At 40.6% G+C, this 17,703-nt stretch overlaps 1 protein-coding gene across 3 annotated transcripts in view; it reads left to right on the top strand.

Annotated features, from left to right (window-relative positions):
- map3k7 (mitogen-activated protein kinase kinase kinase 7) overlaps positions 1 to 17,703 on the top strand; it is a 79,048-nt gene that overhangs the window by 34,306 nt on the left and 27,039 nt on the right. For 2 of the 3 annotated variants that reach the window (XM_077587951.1, XM_077587950.1), the window contains exons 10-13: positions 9,885 to 9,966; positions 11,938 to 12,056; positions 12,143 to 12,266; positions 12,649 to 12,729. In XM_077587951.1, the coding sequence (XP_077444077.1) occupies positions 9,885 to 9,966; positions 11,938 to 12,056; positions 12,143 to 12,266; positions 12,649 to 12,729 (406 nt within the window). The remainder of the gene's footprint in view (positions 1 to 9,884; positions 9,967 to 11,937; positions 12,057 to 12,142; positions 12,267 to 12,648; positions 12,730 to 17,703) is intronic. The other variant, XM_077587952.1, reaches the window with a different exon arrangement.

The following is a 17,703-nucleotide window of genomic DNA, read 5'->3' as shown; positions in this document are numbered from 1 at the left end:
ACACACACACACACACACACACACACACACACACACACACACACAGTGGTACCTCGAGATACGAGCTTAATCCGTTCCGGGACTGAGCTCGTATGACAAGATTCTCGTAACTCGAGCGGAAGTTTCCCATTAAAATGAATGGGAAACAAATTAATTCGTTCCAACTCTGAAAAAAACACCAAAAACAGGATATTGGATTGAAAAAAATGTTTTATTTCTTATAATTCGCCATATATTGACAAAGTAATAAATACTGAGTGGTTTGATAGTAATAATGTGTTTAATAGGAGTAAAATTAGACACATTTCGCGGAGGGTATAGACAGCGGCATACAGGACACTGGAGGCGGGGAGGCTGCTCGGGGGGGCTTTATCCACGGCAGCAATGCACTCGTAAACGAACAAACAAATTTAAATTAACTTGGATAACTATATACAGACACTCAACGTTTAATGTAACTTCAAACAAAACTAAATTCTAAATTTGTTGTAATCTTTTTTTACCTTACGTAGTTCTACGGGTTGACACCACCTGGCCGCTCCGCCGAAGTTTTCAAAACGAACGCATCAAGAGTTGTTTGTTTTTGTCTACCCTTCAAAATATTTCGATAATGTCGCATACAAATGTCATCACAATAGGATAACGCACGACCACTTGCCAACAAGAAATAGTCTTTAAAGAACGATCGCGGGAGCATCTTAACTGAGAAAGAATAACAGGAAATACAATAGTTGATCTTACCCATGTATTGATTGTGGGTAATGAAGTTTTATTCTGAGAAAGGTTGCCATTGCCTATGGGTGTTGTGTGCACGAGTATACTTCATTACCCAGAAAGCCCTCTTTTTGCCCGCGCGTTGTGCCTTTCCTGGTCGTATGAGAAACTCGTCTGAATTAATTAGTTCCGTGCTCGTAGATATTGTTATACACGAAAGATATGCAAAAAAAAAATGCCATGGCCACCTGGCTTGGTCGCATCATGAGCGAATGTTGGGTTTAAACACCAGACATTTGTATAACCAATCTGAAAAAAGTAGGAACACAAAGAATTGAGGTTATTTTATTTAAAAAATGAGAGGGTCTCGGACCGTTCGCGTCTCAGCCCGTCGACACACTCTGAAGAAAATCTCCCCTCGCCAAGTCTCTTATTGTGTTTTGGGAGTGTCCAAGTTACAGGAAGTTTCAAGCTGATCACAGGAGAGATAGTTCTCTCCCAGTTACAAAAGGTTCTTTGATCATGACCATATGCCCCTTCAAGATAACATCTTTACAGTATCTTTCCTGATATCCTGCAACTCTCACACAATGGTTCAAACAGACGTCGGCCCCCCTGGGTAGTTCCTCTTTGTTGAATAAGGAGAAACTTCCCAGGGGCTCAAGACACTAATTCTATTAACTAACATTTTGACAGTCATACCAGAATCAGGATAACTTATATAAAATAATTCCAACATAACCCTCCTGTTTATCCGGATTCTGCTATAAAATATCATCATCCATAACCTCTTCTTATCCGATTTTCGCATCACAAGATCACAAAAATAACAGAAAACGTTACACTCAAAAGTTAATGCCAGAGTCTTTAGCATCTTGGAACATGTCAGGCAGTCCCATGAACTGCATTTCCTCCTCATCCCCAGATGCGTCGGCGTCGTCATCATCCCGTGGTTCGCCTCCAGATGTCAATAAGGCATACATTTCGGATTTGACTGGTTCTATGGCATTTGTTATTAATCTTTGACATAACGCACGAATACAGGGAATACAACAACATCCACAAGTTGTGAGAATGGCAGCAAAAATAGCGATTGACATTAAAACTGATACAACCAACTGTTTGTATCTGCCAAACATGCTACCAAATTCGCCCCACATTGAGGTGTCGACTCCAGAATGTTCTTTCATCTTGCTGTGGAGGGATCGAAGGCCCTCCAGGGCCTTGGTTAAACTCCCGTCAGCTGCTGTGTTGTTAGGGATGAACGTGGAGCATTGGTCGCCAAAGATGGAGCACACGCCACCTTTCTCTGCCAGGAGCATGTCAACAGCAATTCTGTTCTGGAAGGCCATCAAGGAGGTCGCCGACAACTGTTCATGGATGGCTGCAAACCCTTCCTCCGTCCTGTTCTGGAGTCGTGCAATTTGGTCAGCGAGTTTATACTCATCTGGTACGCCGCGGGGAACCCCGATGTTGTTGATGTAGATTGGGTCCCCTCCAAGAGCGGACCGCTTGGCTCTGCCTTTCCAGTGATGAGGCAGGACGTTTCCTGCACTTGTTTTCCAACTCGAGTCTCTGTGGGCGGGGCGTTCAGATACGCCCAGGCTGTCACTGACCGTCCAGTCACTGTGATGTGGATGGCAACAGCTTTCACTGTGGCTTCTGTATAGAGGTGCAAAGTCTATGGGAGGTCAGGGTTAAGTGAGGGGTGCTCGTGGCTGGTGAGTAGACGTCAGATGAGTTTCTTCACGGACAAGGGTTTTGACACCGTCTGACTTACAGTCCTACTCAGAGTCACCTGTCTCGAATACCTTGACCTGAATCGACTTTGACTTTTCAGCGATCTTTGCTGCTGTGGAGGTTGGTGAGTTGGGCCACGAATGGGTCTTCCCATCGTGGAGAGAACCAGGGCTTCATTTTTATGACTCGGATCAGGATCCAGTCACCTGGCTACACCACCTCCTGCAAGATAGACAAAAAGATCACGGCCGCTTACATGTTCTTTGGATAAGTTTCTCTCCTTCCTTAGTCTCTCGTCATGGGTCATCTTCCCATAAAGGAAGTTGGAATGGTCTTCCAATAACTATCTCAAAAAGGTGTTAATCTCAATCTAGTTCTACCAGTTGTTTTGCCATGTTTTGCACTATGCTGTTTGAAAAATGAGCTCCATTGTCACTCCAGATGATTCTGGAGATCCCATGTTCTTTACAGATCAATAAAATAACAAATTAAACAGTTCCTACAAAAATTTTAAAATAGGTATTTATACCTGTTCACCATATCTCCCCCCTGTTGAGACATTTATGGCTCAATTATGGAATACATTTTTGGTAGGCACGGTAGGCCTTTAGCTTTGTATAGTTCGTCTGCTGACTGTTCTTGAGATCGGCTCAGTTTTGTTGTTGTGTATGCTGCTGTGTTCTGTCGTTGTCTTTAACACGTTCTTAACATCCATCATTATGTTTGTGAAAATTTAAATACCTTATTAGTCAAAATTAAACATGCTAGCTGATATTCTATTTTGAACACTGTTTCCTTGTTAAGATCAAAACCCATATTTGTTTTTTCCTCTTTCCTACAATTACACAAATTAACTAATCATAACTAAAAATAGGAAAAATACAAAAAGCAAACCAGGCTGCTTTCTCCTCAGGAAAACAGCTTTCCCATTCTCTGTAACAGTTTAGATTCACATCAATTAATATTCAGAAACAAAATGCACACATTTATAATTCTAAATAGAATTGAACCCAGTAAAATGTAATCACCCCTTGTTTGTTAGGGTCAATATTTTTAGCATAATTGTATCTTTTAGAGCAATTAAAACCCATTACTTTTAAAATGCATACTAATCAAGTCCCAATTCATTTAACAATGTGTATTGCGTTGCATATTAACCTCAGTGTTTTTTTAATTCAAAATATCCCAAACTAGTAGTCTTATTATCAAATGTAACATTCCATTGTCTTCGGAGTTTGCCAATCATCTCCTATAAAACTTTCTTAATCAATATTTTTCAATAGTCAGGCATAAAATTAAATTCTAGTTACATTTCTATCCATTGTAGTTTCTCTTTTCTCTCTAATTGTTTACTTTAACTATATGTAAAAAAATCTAGTCACAATTGTTTACTTTAACTATCTGTAAGAAGGTGTAGTCTCAATTGAAACGCTTTCTTTTTTTTTATGGAGACAATAAAACCAATATAAAAAGTTCCTCATGGCTTACAGCATTGCTCCCCGAGCAATAATCTTTCCAATCAATATTGGAGTGCTTGCCATTTTGTCTGATTACGTCAAAAAGTTTATCTTACCTGTCTCCTCATACGTTTCAACTGAGAGAACCTTCTTACAGTGCACAAAATGGATCCGCTATTTTCATGTCTGCTGGTTTGGTCAGGAACACGGACACTCATCCTGGGTTGCTCATCATGTTTCCTGTTGAGAAATGCAATCTCCCTCTGCCAACCCAAAATTAATGCGTTTCTTTAAAGTTTTTTCTTTTATGCAGACATATGATTAGCCTCATCCTCCAGTTCCAATCGTGTAGTGAATAATGGCGTTTGGTACATTCCACTAAATTGGATTTCCATTTTTTTTTTTTTTCGGAACGAAATATGGAAACTTTTGTCAATTCAGTCAATTATTTTGTTAACACAATTTGGATGCCATTATCACAATAAATCAATAGTACTTTGGAATTTGGTATCAAGCACTGTCTTTTCAGTGCTCCTAAATTTTGCATAGCAGATTTGTTTCTCCACTTCAAATTTCACGTTTTGGAGTACTGCTGCTTTCACCATTAAAATTTCATTTGACTAAACAATTTTCCATAATTTTCATCAAAAATTGATTTCAAATTTCTAAATCATTTTCCACCTTGATATCTGATTGATTATATCTTGATGGTCGGCCAATTAGAAACACAAAAAGACAAACAAACAACCATTCATGCTTACACTTATTTTCAAAAATCAGTGGTCTGCAATTTTTCATCACTGGTGAAGAGCCATCCCCAGTCTGGGGCTTCTTGGCAGCTAACCACCTTTTTGCTGTGCTATCCGCCTAATCATTCTCAAAAGAAATAGGTTAATGTTGTTTGGTTGACATCAACTGTTTGATGCTAATGCAATTAATATTCTAATCGTCATTAATATGAACCACGCTAAAGCATATTCCACCTGTTCCGGGCAAAACAAGGAATGTCTTTCTGTGCACCGAAAAACATTTCATGCCTCTTCCGTCCTAGGGAAATCATGCCTATCCTAAATCCATTATTTTATCTAAATTTACCTAATAATTTGGATAAATGCCGTTTCTGCATTGTTTTCATGTTTGATATCATTAATAATTTGGATGATTCTTAATACTTAAGTCTAAATCGCAAATCACTCTCATATTGCTAAAACCAATAGTTAAAGCTCTGGCTGAATTCCTATCCGCTCTAAGAAGGCAGTTTTATTTAAAATAAGAGCCATTTTCTGTGCTCACTATTACCTCAATTACAATTTAGGGAAAATAACCTTTCACTAGGCATTTCCTAATATACATTTTAGTGTTTAATAAAAGACCCATAATTTTTCACTAATATATCATAACACTATCAACTATCTCTGTCTCTCTTGTGGTAGTCTTTCCTGCCCTTTGTTTTTGGTGTGAAGGGAGCAGTAAGCTGTATGGGCGCCCCCCCCTCTCCTTTTGTTTGCAAAGAGTGTGCTTAGCTTGAGGGGTGTCCGCATCTGTGAAGGGGGGGGCTTCACCACCTTTTTGATCTATCTATTCCCCTTACTTTTGTTAACCATTTGTTTTGCTACCTCCTGTTCTAGTCGTGCACTATCATGTCGTCGCTGTGCGCGGGGAGGGTTGTTTTTGCATTCCCTGCCTCTTTGCCGCACGACCAGCAGGCCCCCTTTCCCCCCACTCGTCGTCGTGCTCCCTGCTTACATGTGGAGCCTCCTACGAGGAGCGGGCTAAACAGGGCCACTGTTTTTGAACAGGCCTAATATATATATATATATCTTCTTATCTTATTTATCCGCCGAAGTATATTTCTTAGTTGTTTCTAGTCTTATATTGCGCTACAATCGAGATTTATGAACGCGTCAAAGCGTACTTATTTCTTATTTATCTATTCATATGAAGATTACTTGCATGCGTTTATAGTTTTATTCTATTTTTTTTTTCTTTATATCGAGCTCTTTCAGTCACTGTATAACAATATCTTTCTCACTTTTACACACTTTCATTCCTTTTTCGCTTCTTTATTTCTCTTTAACCAGGACTCCTTTTTTCACTTTTCATTCAATACACCCAGAACTCCACTATCCGTCACAGATTTTTCTTATTCAATACACCCTGGACTTCGCTTTCCTTTACAGAATTTAATTAGTCTTTTTCAACTAAGGGTGTCTGTCCGCCTGCGAAAGTTTGTTGTTTGAATTTTACCTCTGTACGCATGTGGAAGATTGTTGTTTGAATTTTTTACCTGATAGGGCCTAGGATTCTCAGGGTTTTCATTTCGCTTTAATCAGGACTCCGCTATCCTTTACAGAATTTAATTAGTCTTTTTCAACTAAGGGGGTCTGCCCGCCACGGATTTCATCATTCATTCCTTTTTTCTCAATCATTCCTTTTTTAAATAAAATTTACTCACGATTCTCTGCGTCCTTGGTATCCCTTCAACCTTTGGACCCCAGCCCGTAAGGAAGAAACAGTCCTGGAAAAGGATCTTTATGCTGTGGCCACAGACTTTTCTGGATCTTGCTCACCCGCTGGGATCCTTAGGTATCTTGGGATCCGGCTCGAAGGACCAATTAAATGTTGGGTTTAAACACCAGACATTTGTATCACCAATCTGAAAAAAGTAGGAACACAAAGAATTGAGGTTATTTTATTTAAAAATGAGAGGGCCTCGGGACTGGTCGCGTCTCAGCCCGTCGACACACTCTGAAGAAAATCTCCCCTCGCCAAGTCTCTTATTGTGTTTTGGGAGTGTCCAAGTTACAGGAAGTTTCAAGCTGATCACAGGAGAGATAGTTCTCTCCCAGTTACAAAAGGTTCTTTGATCATGACCATATGCCCCTTCAAGATAACATCTTTACAGTATCTTTCCTGATATCCTGCAACTCTCACACAATGGTTCAAACAGACGTCGGCCCCCCTGGGTAGTTCCTCTTTGTTGAATAAGGAGAAACTTCCCAGGGGCTCAAGACACTAATTCTATTAACTAACATTTTGACAGTCATACCAGAATCAGGATAACTTATATAAAATAATTCCAACAGCGAATTATTCGATCGAAATTTCCCCCATAAGACGAGCATTTTGTATGACGAGCGGTCGTATGACGAGGTACCACTGTGTATATATATGTATATATATATATATATATACTGTGGTACCTCGACATACGAGCGTAATCCGTTCCGAGACTGAGATCGTATGACAGGGTTCTCGTAACTCGAGCGGACGTTTCCCGTTGAAATGAATGGAAAAAAAATTAATTCGTTCCAGCTCTCTGAAAAAACACCAAAAACAGGATATTAGATTGGAAAAATGCTTTATTTCTTCTAATTCCCCATCTATTAACAAACATTAAAGTGTTTAATCTAACTAAAATTGGGTGGATTTCGCCGAGGGGAGAGGGGCACAAAAGGGGCGGGGGGCTTTGGTTTTTTTTTCTCCACACAACGCACTCGTAAACGGAACAAAAACTCCACCCTCACGTTCGCTATCAATGGGCTGTTTGCTGTCGTACTATTCCCTTCAAAATATTCCGAAAATGATTCACACTAATGTCCTCACAATCAGATAACGCACGACCACTTGCCAATGAGCAGCAGTCTTTTATCAGCGATCACCCCGCTTCTCATGGGAGCTTGGGGGCGCTGGCTAGCGGCTCCTTTTAGCTTGTAGCATCTGTGGTCGCATCCCCTCGAACGGCGCCTATGATAGTTGCTACCTGGGATGCTGTTGCGAGCCAGTGCCCCTGATGTTCTTATGAGCAGCCAACGAGCAGCAGTCTTTTATCAGCGATCGCCCTGCTGCTCATGGGAGCTTCGGGGGCGCTGGCTAGCGGCTCCTTTTAGCTTGTAGCATCTGTGTTCGCATCCCCTCGAACGGCGCCTATGATAGAGTTGCTACCGGGGATGCTGTTGCGAGCCAGTGCCCCTGATGTTCTTATGAGCAGCCAACGAGAAGTTATATAATACTCCTCGTATTAGATAAAAATAACAGGAAATGCAGCAGCTGAGCTTACCCACTTATTGATTGTGGGTAAAGTTTTAATCTGAGTGCCATTGCCTGTCGGCGTTGTGTGCACGATTATACTTCATTACCCAGAAAGCCCTCTTTTCCCCGCGCATGCGCGTTGTGCGTTTCCTGGTCTGAATAACTCATCCAGGTCTCGTAAATATTGTTATACACGAAAGATATGCAAAAAAAAAATGCCATGGCCACCTGGCTTGGTCGCATCACGAAATTTTGACCGCATCACGGGCGAATTATTCGATCGAAATTTCCCCCGTAAGACGAGCATTTTGTATGACGAGCGGTCATATGACGACGTACCACTGTGTATATATATGTATATATGTATATATATATATATATATATGTGTATATATATATATATATATATATATATATATATATATATATATATATATATATATATATATATATAGCTATTTTATATGTACATTCTTTAATTCGTTCCACCGTCCTCAACAAAACTACCAACTAAATAGGAAAGATGTGAAGACACACAAAAATAAGAGAAACATTATCCAATTAGCCACTAAAATGTAGAATAAACGTGCAAAGTCTACTCATGTTGAAGCGCATCTCAGGAAGCTAATGTTAGACAAAAGAGAAAGAGAGCACAAGATCACATGCGCACATATCTATTAAACATAAAATAAATAATTCGAAACAACATTACATTGAACTTTTAATCTTGTTCATTATTGATTTAGGATTTCTTTAGCATCTAATTTTTTACCCATTTTGTTTATTGACACTGCTTCTTACCTGTTTGGGTTTAAGTTCCTCTTTGGCAGTGCTTGCTGACGGACGTTTTGAGAAAAATCAATCTAAAGACAATTCCCTTTGACGACTCAATAATGTTTCTAAAATGCCCCTCGAACCAACTCGTCAATGTCCTCCTTACTGACCACAAGCCCAATCGCCTGCTCCCGCAACACAATTTCGCACACTGAAGGCTGCGGTTCACGTTGAGGCTCGACTGCGAGTCCGTCAAAAGCACTTACTCCAACATAAGTTCAAGCATACAACGACGAACTGTGGTCAAACGGACATAAGAGAATCTTGAAACATGGAGAGTTTTTGTTGTGAGACAGCCAATGAGAGCCCAGTAGAGTAGTGAATGTGTCAAGCAAGAAGCACTGCATCCACGAAAATTTCAAAATAAAATAACGGGTACAGGAAATGTATTGACATTTTTGTAACTTGGATCTTGTTTTCAGATGTTGAGGCACTCATTTGCATCTCAAAATTTTTGTGACCTGAACATTTTGTACCTATAGGCATTCGTCAGTAGAGGTTTGTACGTATATGAAACAGCATTTTACAGTGTAGCAGTGTAGCTTTTCCTATCACAGTCTGCACATCTAACGATGCCTTTTGCTCATTTCGGGGACTGTCGTTCCTCTTTTTTCTGCATGACAATCAGCTACCCACTTCTTTGTCTTCAACCCACAGTTAGCCCAATTTCCATTCATGCCCTGTAGGTCAGTGGTGAACGTTCTTTACATTGGCCAAGACAATTTTGAGAAATTAATGATGTAACCTCGCAAGAAAATTTTGTTTACACACTTTGCAAATCACTTTCCATGAGGCTTTCTCAGGTATACTACAAATGTTTTTTTTTAATAATGATTAATGGGAGAACACTGACTTCATGATAAAAGCAAATTTTGCACCTTACATTGACTGTCACGCCTTGCCAGGCCGACCATTGCGAGGGTCCATTCATTGGGTGTGCTAGTTCCGCTTAATTTTTATGAGAGTCGGAAGAAACCAGTCTAATTGCATGAGATTGCATACTGTGTTGTATACAACCATTATATTTTTCATCCCCTTTTAAATTAGTAAGAAAGGAAAGAATGATTGGCTCCGGTCTAATGCAAGGCCGCTGATGTCTGTTTGCAGTACTTTCCAGGATCTGAAGAACCTTTGCAAACTCTGTATCAATATTCAGATGATGGCCAGAGCAATTCTGCAACTAGCACAGGTACATGAATCACCTTCACTATTGTGTGATGCTTAAAACACTGCCACTTCTCCGCTGCCATACAAAATGAAGACATTTCTCAAATATACAGTGCCTTGTGAAAGTATTTGGCCCCCTTGAACTTTTCAAACTTTCAAGAGCTGGAATACTTTCACAAGGCACTGTATTTGTTTTCTATTATAGCTTTCAAACCTTCTCAAAAATTATTCCACACAGTTCAGATCTTTGTGTCTTAATGGTTTATTTTTACACACTATTTGATCTCATCTCATTTTCCGAACCGCTTTATCCTCATTAGGGTCGCGGGGGGTGCTGGAGCCTATCCCAGCTGACTCCGAGCCAGAGGAGAGGGACACCCTGAATCGGTGGCCAGACGATCGCAGGGCACAAGGAGACGGACAACCATTCATGCTCACACCCATACCTAGGGGCAATTTAGTGAACAATCAGCCTACCATGGATGTTTTTGGAATGTGGGAGGAAACCGGAGTACCCAGAGAAAACCCACGCATGCCCGCACCAGTGGACGTGTCCTGGATTTACACTATTTGATTAGATTCTATAATTTAATACGTGTAAAAATCTGTGAAAAGCGGGACATAAATTGGTGTGTAAAAATCCTTAAAAGCGGGACTTTAAAAATCAAGGAACAATGTCATAATCTTTGTATATTTTTTTTAACTAACTAATTTAAAAAACAATACTGTGATCTTTCACCACTGCGTGGCTTCAGGACATCGCAGAATTTTTATTAAGTATAAAAAAGTTAATAAAAATGTCAAAATCTACGCTGAAATCGCAACCGAAAAATGGGAGAAAAGCGCTTCTTCTTTGGCGCTGAATTGGGGGCAATCAGCAAGAAGAAACATTTCACCGCAGAAGAATGACACGCCGAAGAACAATTTCACCAGCAGAAGAATGACACGACGTACATTATAAAAGGCTGAGGAGTACATGATCTTGCCTTCTGTTTTGTTGTGAGTGAATTTCCCATTGCGCACATTACCACTTGGATAAAGCCAACACCGAGCCTTTTCTAGCTTTGTTTGAATTTTGCATAGTCATTTAAAATGCCTCCTCAGCGTCCTGTGGAGGAATCATTACCGGAGACACTGCTGCTTCGGTACATGGAGGAAGAATTCTCTGACATAACTGACCTGAATGGTTGTTTTCCGGAGCAAGTATTTTGGAAGAGGATGCCTTCCCGGACATTCTTATTCAAAGATGAACTGAAAGTGGCAAGGTTCACACGGATCGCCTGACGCTCATCCATCATGTGTGGGGATTCTGCTGGCTGGCTTCATGGTAAAGCCAGCCTTACTCTAGAAGTTCGACCATCCTCATGCTTTAAAAACAAGAACAAAGCCTTTCTGCCTATCTACTGGATGAGCAGCTGGAAAGCCTTCACAAAGTGTTTCACCCTGAACCGTGCTTAAAGGGGGCTCCCCTTTAAGGACTGGGACTCAAACGCCCATTCACCGTTTTTATTTTATTTTGTATTTTTATTGATATCAAGCGGAGAGCAACTATTTTCACTGTCTCTACGGTATTAACAATGTTTTAAATATACATTATATTTAGATACTAATACATTAGTCTTTTTATATGATTATACCTGGAATATTTAATAAACACACTTTATAGTTACTTTTGTTGTATTTTTTTATAGGCGCGAAAACGTGTAGTATAGTAGTAACAATTGGGGGAATCCTACTTTGCGGTTTTTCGATTATGGTGGCTATTTTTGGTCTACATTACTGTATTGTGGCATATCACTATTGTAATATAAAATGAAAACATTTTCCATATTACATAGCCATGATTTTTTTCTAATTATATATAATACAGCCATTAAACAAAAAAACACTGCATGTTGTGTTTTCTGTCTTTTTTTCCCTAATTATTATATTGTAAGGCTTTAAAAGAATTTGGGAGGAATTTGTTTAAATGTATTTTTCCTCTTTGAAACAGGTCCATATGTAGACTGCACTGCCAACCAATTTGATGCAAACATTGAGCACAGTGATTCTCAAAGAAGTAACGACACTATTAAGAGTGCACCACAATTTGCAGCTCACTTCAAACCAAAGGCAAACTCATGTTTAGTTTTTAATTTGGTAAACAATTACATTTCTAACACACAGGTGTGGATTGAGTAAGAATTTTGTTCTTTCAGGGAGACCTATTGAGAACACTGCCTCTCTCCAGAGGAGGTAGTTTTGAGAGTCTACCTGTTCGATCTTCTGAAAAACGAATGAGTGCTGACCTGTCCGAGCTTAAATTGGGATGTATACCATCAGGTAATATAAAATGTATAATACGAATATTTCAATTTTGATTTTTAAACTGCTGTACTATCTAGGCCTTATCAATTTTGTTGGAGAGGGGCCTTTTTGAGTATTTACACGAAGGTTTCTCTTGTTTTATACTTTTTTTTTTAATACTTATTTATACTTATGCTTATTTGGTTATGATCAAAACTACCTGTATGAAGCTGCAAATGTTAATAGACGCTATTACTTCATGGGAACTGGAATGAATGAGATGCATGCTGCCTTTGCCCAAAGTAAACTCTGCATGTCTCTTGGCCTGCCTTTCCAGTGCATTTGTCACCTTTGAGTCTTTCACAGTCTGCATGCCTTTTGTGTTTGCAGCTATATGCATGTGTATATGTTTTTTCAGCACGCCCGCAGTATAAACGAGGCCATCGTAAAACAGCATCCTTTGGCACCATTCTGGATGTTCCCAAGATCGTCGTCACAGGTATAGCTGGATTGCTAGGCCGCCTGCTGATTGGATTGAGTTGTTGTTGGTCAAGATTTTGGATTGCTCAAATCCACTGCTGTGTGTCACTCCTTGATATTTTGTTTACATAATGTAAAAAGATTAATCATTGTAAATTTTAAGATTAATTTACAATTATAGATCTTTTGAGATTTGTCATTGAGTTGCACACACAGTTGACTATTATTGCTATGCTTTTAGAAATAGTTGAAGCTTTATGTCTCATATTTCTGCTAATATTGATGCCATCCAATGATTTGAATTTGATAATCCTTCTTACCTGTTTGCATGTCCTTTGTGTCAGCATCAGTTAATGGGTAGCAAGTTTTTATTATGCTTCACTTTGTAGCTTCTCCTCGCTTTCATGCAATGAAGAAACAATACATTGCTTGACTTTGACTATACTATGAGGTTCAAATTTGCCACTATCAAACATGAAGATAGAATGTGTAACTGACCAATTCTAAAGACTGCCATGTTTGCCATGTAAATTCAAATAGTGATGGAATTTGTTAGTTTACATTGTGTATAAGGTCCTATTGCCAACTCAGAGCGTAGTTTACTGAATTTAATAGATTGAACTTTACTGAGCCCCAACCCATACAGTCCTTTTGTTTGTTTGTAAAATAAACCAAAGAAGCTCCACAGGCAGATTAGTTACAATTTAAATCATTTGCTGTTGGCTATTGACACCAGTCAGTAACTGGAAGTAATTTATAAATAGGGAGGCTTTTTTGCCCTGATTCATGTAATTCCATTGTTTGGCGGCCAGCGTTTTGAATTTGATTTGATTAATAAGGGACAGCACATTTTAATGAACATATTCATATTGATGTTAATGAAGATAATAGACCTTTATGAACCTCTACTTACAAATCCCTCTAGGTAGGAAATTTTCAGGTTACGAAACCTTTTGAGATGCAAACGGGTGCCTCAAGATACGAAAAAAGATCGAAGTTACGAAAACGTCAATAGATTTCCAATATCTGTTGTTTTATTTTGAATTTTTTGCGGATGCACAGCTTCTTGCTTGACAATTTCCCTACACTCTAATGGGCTCTCATTGGCTGTCTCACAACAACCCTCCGTGTTTCTTTGACCGCCGCTGTCTGCTTAAACTTATGCTTGGAAGAAGCTGTGGCCGAGGGGCAGTCGACGACAACTCTTCATGTTTCAAGTTTCTCTTATGGTTTTTTCACTGCCGTTGGTCGTTGTGGGCTTGAAGTTTTGCTTGGAGGAAGCTGTGGCCGCTGAGTGCCTTTGACGAACTCACAGTCGAGCCTCAACCTGAACCGCAGCCTGTGGTGGGCAAAATTGTGTTGCGGGGGCTGGCGATTTGGCTCTTGGTCAGGAAAGAAGACGATAAGTTGGTCGAGGGGCACCAAAACGAACTCTCAACGCAGCAGGAGTTAATTCAACGAGAATGCGGCTGAGGAGGAAGGATCCACCATTCCAACAGCACAAATCAGAAAAAAAACGGGAAAAAAAGATCCTGAAAAAATGTTGACGAGTCGTACGATTGCCAACTTTGACGGCGTCTGTCTTGTGTATTTTAGAAACATTATTAAAATTAATCAAAGGCAATTGTCTTTAGATCGATTTTTCTTAAACATCTGTCAACAACCACCGCCGAAGGGGAATTTAAAACCACACAGGTAATAAGCAGTGGCGATAAATAAAATGAGTGAAAAACTAGATGCCAAAGAAATGATAAAACTAATGAAAAATTTGAGAATTTACATATAAAATACTGCTCTACTTACGAAATTTTAAACTTACGAAAAAAGTTCTGGAACCAATTTATTTCCTGAGTGGTATATGTATGTATATGTGTACAGTGGTACCAAATTTTGATATACGAGCAGACAGCGGACACAAGATGCTGCTCATAAGAACATCATGGGCACTGTCTCTTTCTCCCCGCAACTCCCTCGTGTAATGTCTCTGTGGTCGCAACTCCCTCGTGTAATGTCTCTGTGGTCGCAACTCCCTCGTGTAATGTCTCTGTGGTCGCAACTCCCTCGTGTAATGTCTCTGTGGTCGCAACTCCCTCGTGTAATGTCTCTGCGAGCACTTTTCTGCGTTGCATTTTTTTCAGTGTTTTTTTCCCCTGTTAATCATTGCGAATGGCGGGTACTCGGACGATTCGCCGAAAGACGTTTCGCCAACGGACGTTTGGCCGACGAACAGTTCACCGAACGGACGTTTCGCCAAAACGGGATTTGCGCGCTTGCCCCGCCCCCGGATCGTGTGAACATGTTTTTCAATCTCGGCCCGCGGGCCATATACGGCCCGTTACAGAAAACATTCATTTAGGAAAAACGGGCATGTACTGCCCCCCGCTGGACATATTTCTAAATAAAAGTATGTACTACAATGTGCTGCCATTTTTTTATATTTTTTATTTTATCCTTGCGTTTAAAGTAGTAGCCATTTGGACACGCAATGTAATTTATCAAAGCTGGGGATTGATGTCTGACACCGAGAAAAAACAACACTAGAAGACTTGTGAAATTCTAAGTGGCTTGGACAGACTAGAGGGTTTAGAGAACAATACCTGAAAATGACATGGAACACCATACCTGTCAACCTCTGCCGATAACTGCCCTTATAAATGATTATTGATTCCCCTTACAAACCCCCAAAAAACCTTACAAACGCCGTACGACTCGTACGCCATTGACGTCCATCGCTGTCTTTTCCCGGGGAAATCACCCCCCTGGCCCGGTCGTAATGTCTGAAAAGCTCCAGTATTTGTATTTAATCACTAAATGCTGCTAGGAAGTGGATTTGACCCCATTTTAGTGCAATTTTTGCCGTTTCGCGAATGGACGTATCGACGTTCATCGCTGTCTTTTTCCCGGGGAAATGATACTCGGGTTCTGATGTCTAAAAAGCTCCTGTATTTGCATTTAATAAATAAATGCTGTTTCCGGCTGGATTTTACCCCATTTATCCACAACGCACTCGTAAACGAACGAACAAATTTAAATTAACTTGGATAACTATATACAGACACTCAACATTTAATGTAACTTCAAACAAAACTGAATTCTAATTTTGTTTTAATCTTTTTTTACCTTAAGTAGTTCTACGGGTTGACACCACCCGGTGGCTCCGCCGAAGTCTTCAAAACGAACGCATCAAGAGTTGTTTGGAACTTGCCTCCCCTTCAAAATGTTTCAAAAATGACGCGTAATCCAAGCTTTAGAATTACCGCGCCACATCACTTGTAGGTTCTCTTTCTTGATGTTGTGTGTCTTGAAGGCACGCGGGTTCTCCGCATTGTACACTAGTAGCGGCTTAATTTTACAGTCACTGCTCGCATTAGCACACAACGCTAGCGTTAAGCAGCCCTTCATAGGTTTGTGCCCCGGTTATGCCTTCTCCTCTGCCACGATGAATGTCCGCCTGGGCATCTTTTTCCAAAAAGACAAGTTTCATCGCAGTTGAAAACTTGCTGGGGGATGTACCTTTCCTGGGTGATAATCAAGGCAAATGTCTTAATAAATTCCACCGCGGCTTTCGAATTGGAACTCGCCGCTTCCCCGTGTCGGATTACCGAGTGAACTCCAGATCTTTAAAAAAAAAAATTGAACCAGCCATGACTCGCTTTAAAGTGTTCTGAAGTTGTTGAAGGCTCTCCTTTCGTTGTTATCAAATCCATGTAAATTCCGCTGGGTTTTTCACATATGGTTGACTTGGTCACGCTATCTCCTGCTAATTGTTTTTCTTTTATCCACAATAAAAGAAGGTTTTCCATCTCGTCGTGAATGTCACTGCGCTGGTGGGAAATGATAGTTAGTCCTTTGGAAGGTCTCTTCTCCTTAATTGCGTCTTTCTGCTTAAGGATGGTGGATATAGTTGACGTATTTCTCTCGTATTGCCGAGCGAGCTCGGTAACACGTACCCCACTCTCATATTTTTCAATTATTTCGCGTTTCATGTCCATTGTCAACGGTCGCCTTTTCTTTGCAAAACTCTGCCGATCCATAGTATTGTTTACCTGGTATGTAAATGTAGACCAATGTGGGGGATAAAAGCGGGCGGGTGGGGAAATGCAAAGTCCGCCCAGTGCTCGTAGATATATTTTATACACGAAAGAGATGCAAAAAAGACAGTGCCATGGCAACCTGGCTTGGTCGCATCACGAAATTTTGATCGTATCTCGGGCGAATTATTCGATCAACATTTCCATCGTAAGACAAGAATGTCGTATGACGAGCGGTCGTATGACGAGCGGTCGTATGACGAGCGGTCGTATGACGAGCGGTCGTATGACGAGCGGTCGTATGACGAGCGGTCGTATGACGAGCGGTCGTATGACGAGCGGTCGTATGACGAGCGGTCGTATGACGAGCGGTCGTATGACGAGCGGTCGTATGACGAGCGGTCGTATGACGAGCGGTCGTATGACGAGCGGTCGTATGACGAGCGGTCGTATGACGAGCGGTCGTATGACGAGCGGTCGTATGACGAGCGGTCGTATGACGAGCGGTCGTATGACGAGCGGTCGTATGACGAGCGGTCGTATGACGAGCGGTCGTATGACGAGCGGTCGTATGACGAGCGGTCGTATGACGAGCGGTCGTATGACGAGCGGTCGTATGACGAGCGGTCGTATGACGAGCGGTCGTATGACGAGCGGTCGTATGACGAGCGGTCGTATGACGAGCGGTCGTATGACGAGCGGTCGTATGACGAGCGGTCGTATGACGAGCGGTCGTATGACGAGCGGTCGTATGACGATGTACTACTGTATGTATATGTATACATATATGTATACATATACAGACGCTCCCCTACTGACGAACGAGTTAGGTTCCGAGCGATTGTTCATAAGTTGAATTTGTTTGTAAGTTGATTCAGTGCTATATTTTGTATTATAATTTATGTTTAAGGCCTATATAAATATTAGGTTTATCCTTAGGTATTTCCAAATTCAGCTTTCAA

The sequence above is a fragment of the Stigmatopora argus genome, chromosome 19 (assembly GCF_051989625.1).
Source record: "Stigmatopora argus isolate UIUO_Sarg chromosome 19, RoL_Sarg_1.0, whole genome shotgun sequence".
NCBI classification, from domain to species: Eukaryota; Metazoa; Chordata; class Actinopteri; order Syngnathiformes; family Syngnathidae; genus Stigmatopora; species Stigmatopora argus.
Note: the sequence above shows the minus strand (reverse complement) of the source record. Positions and strands in the feature narration are given on the sequence as shown.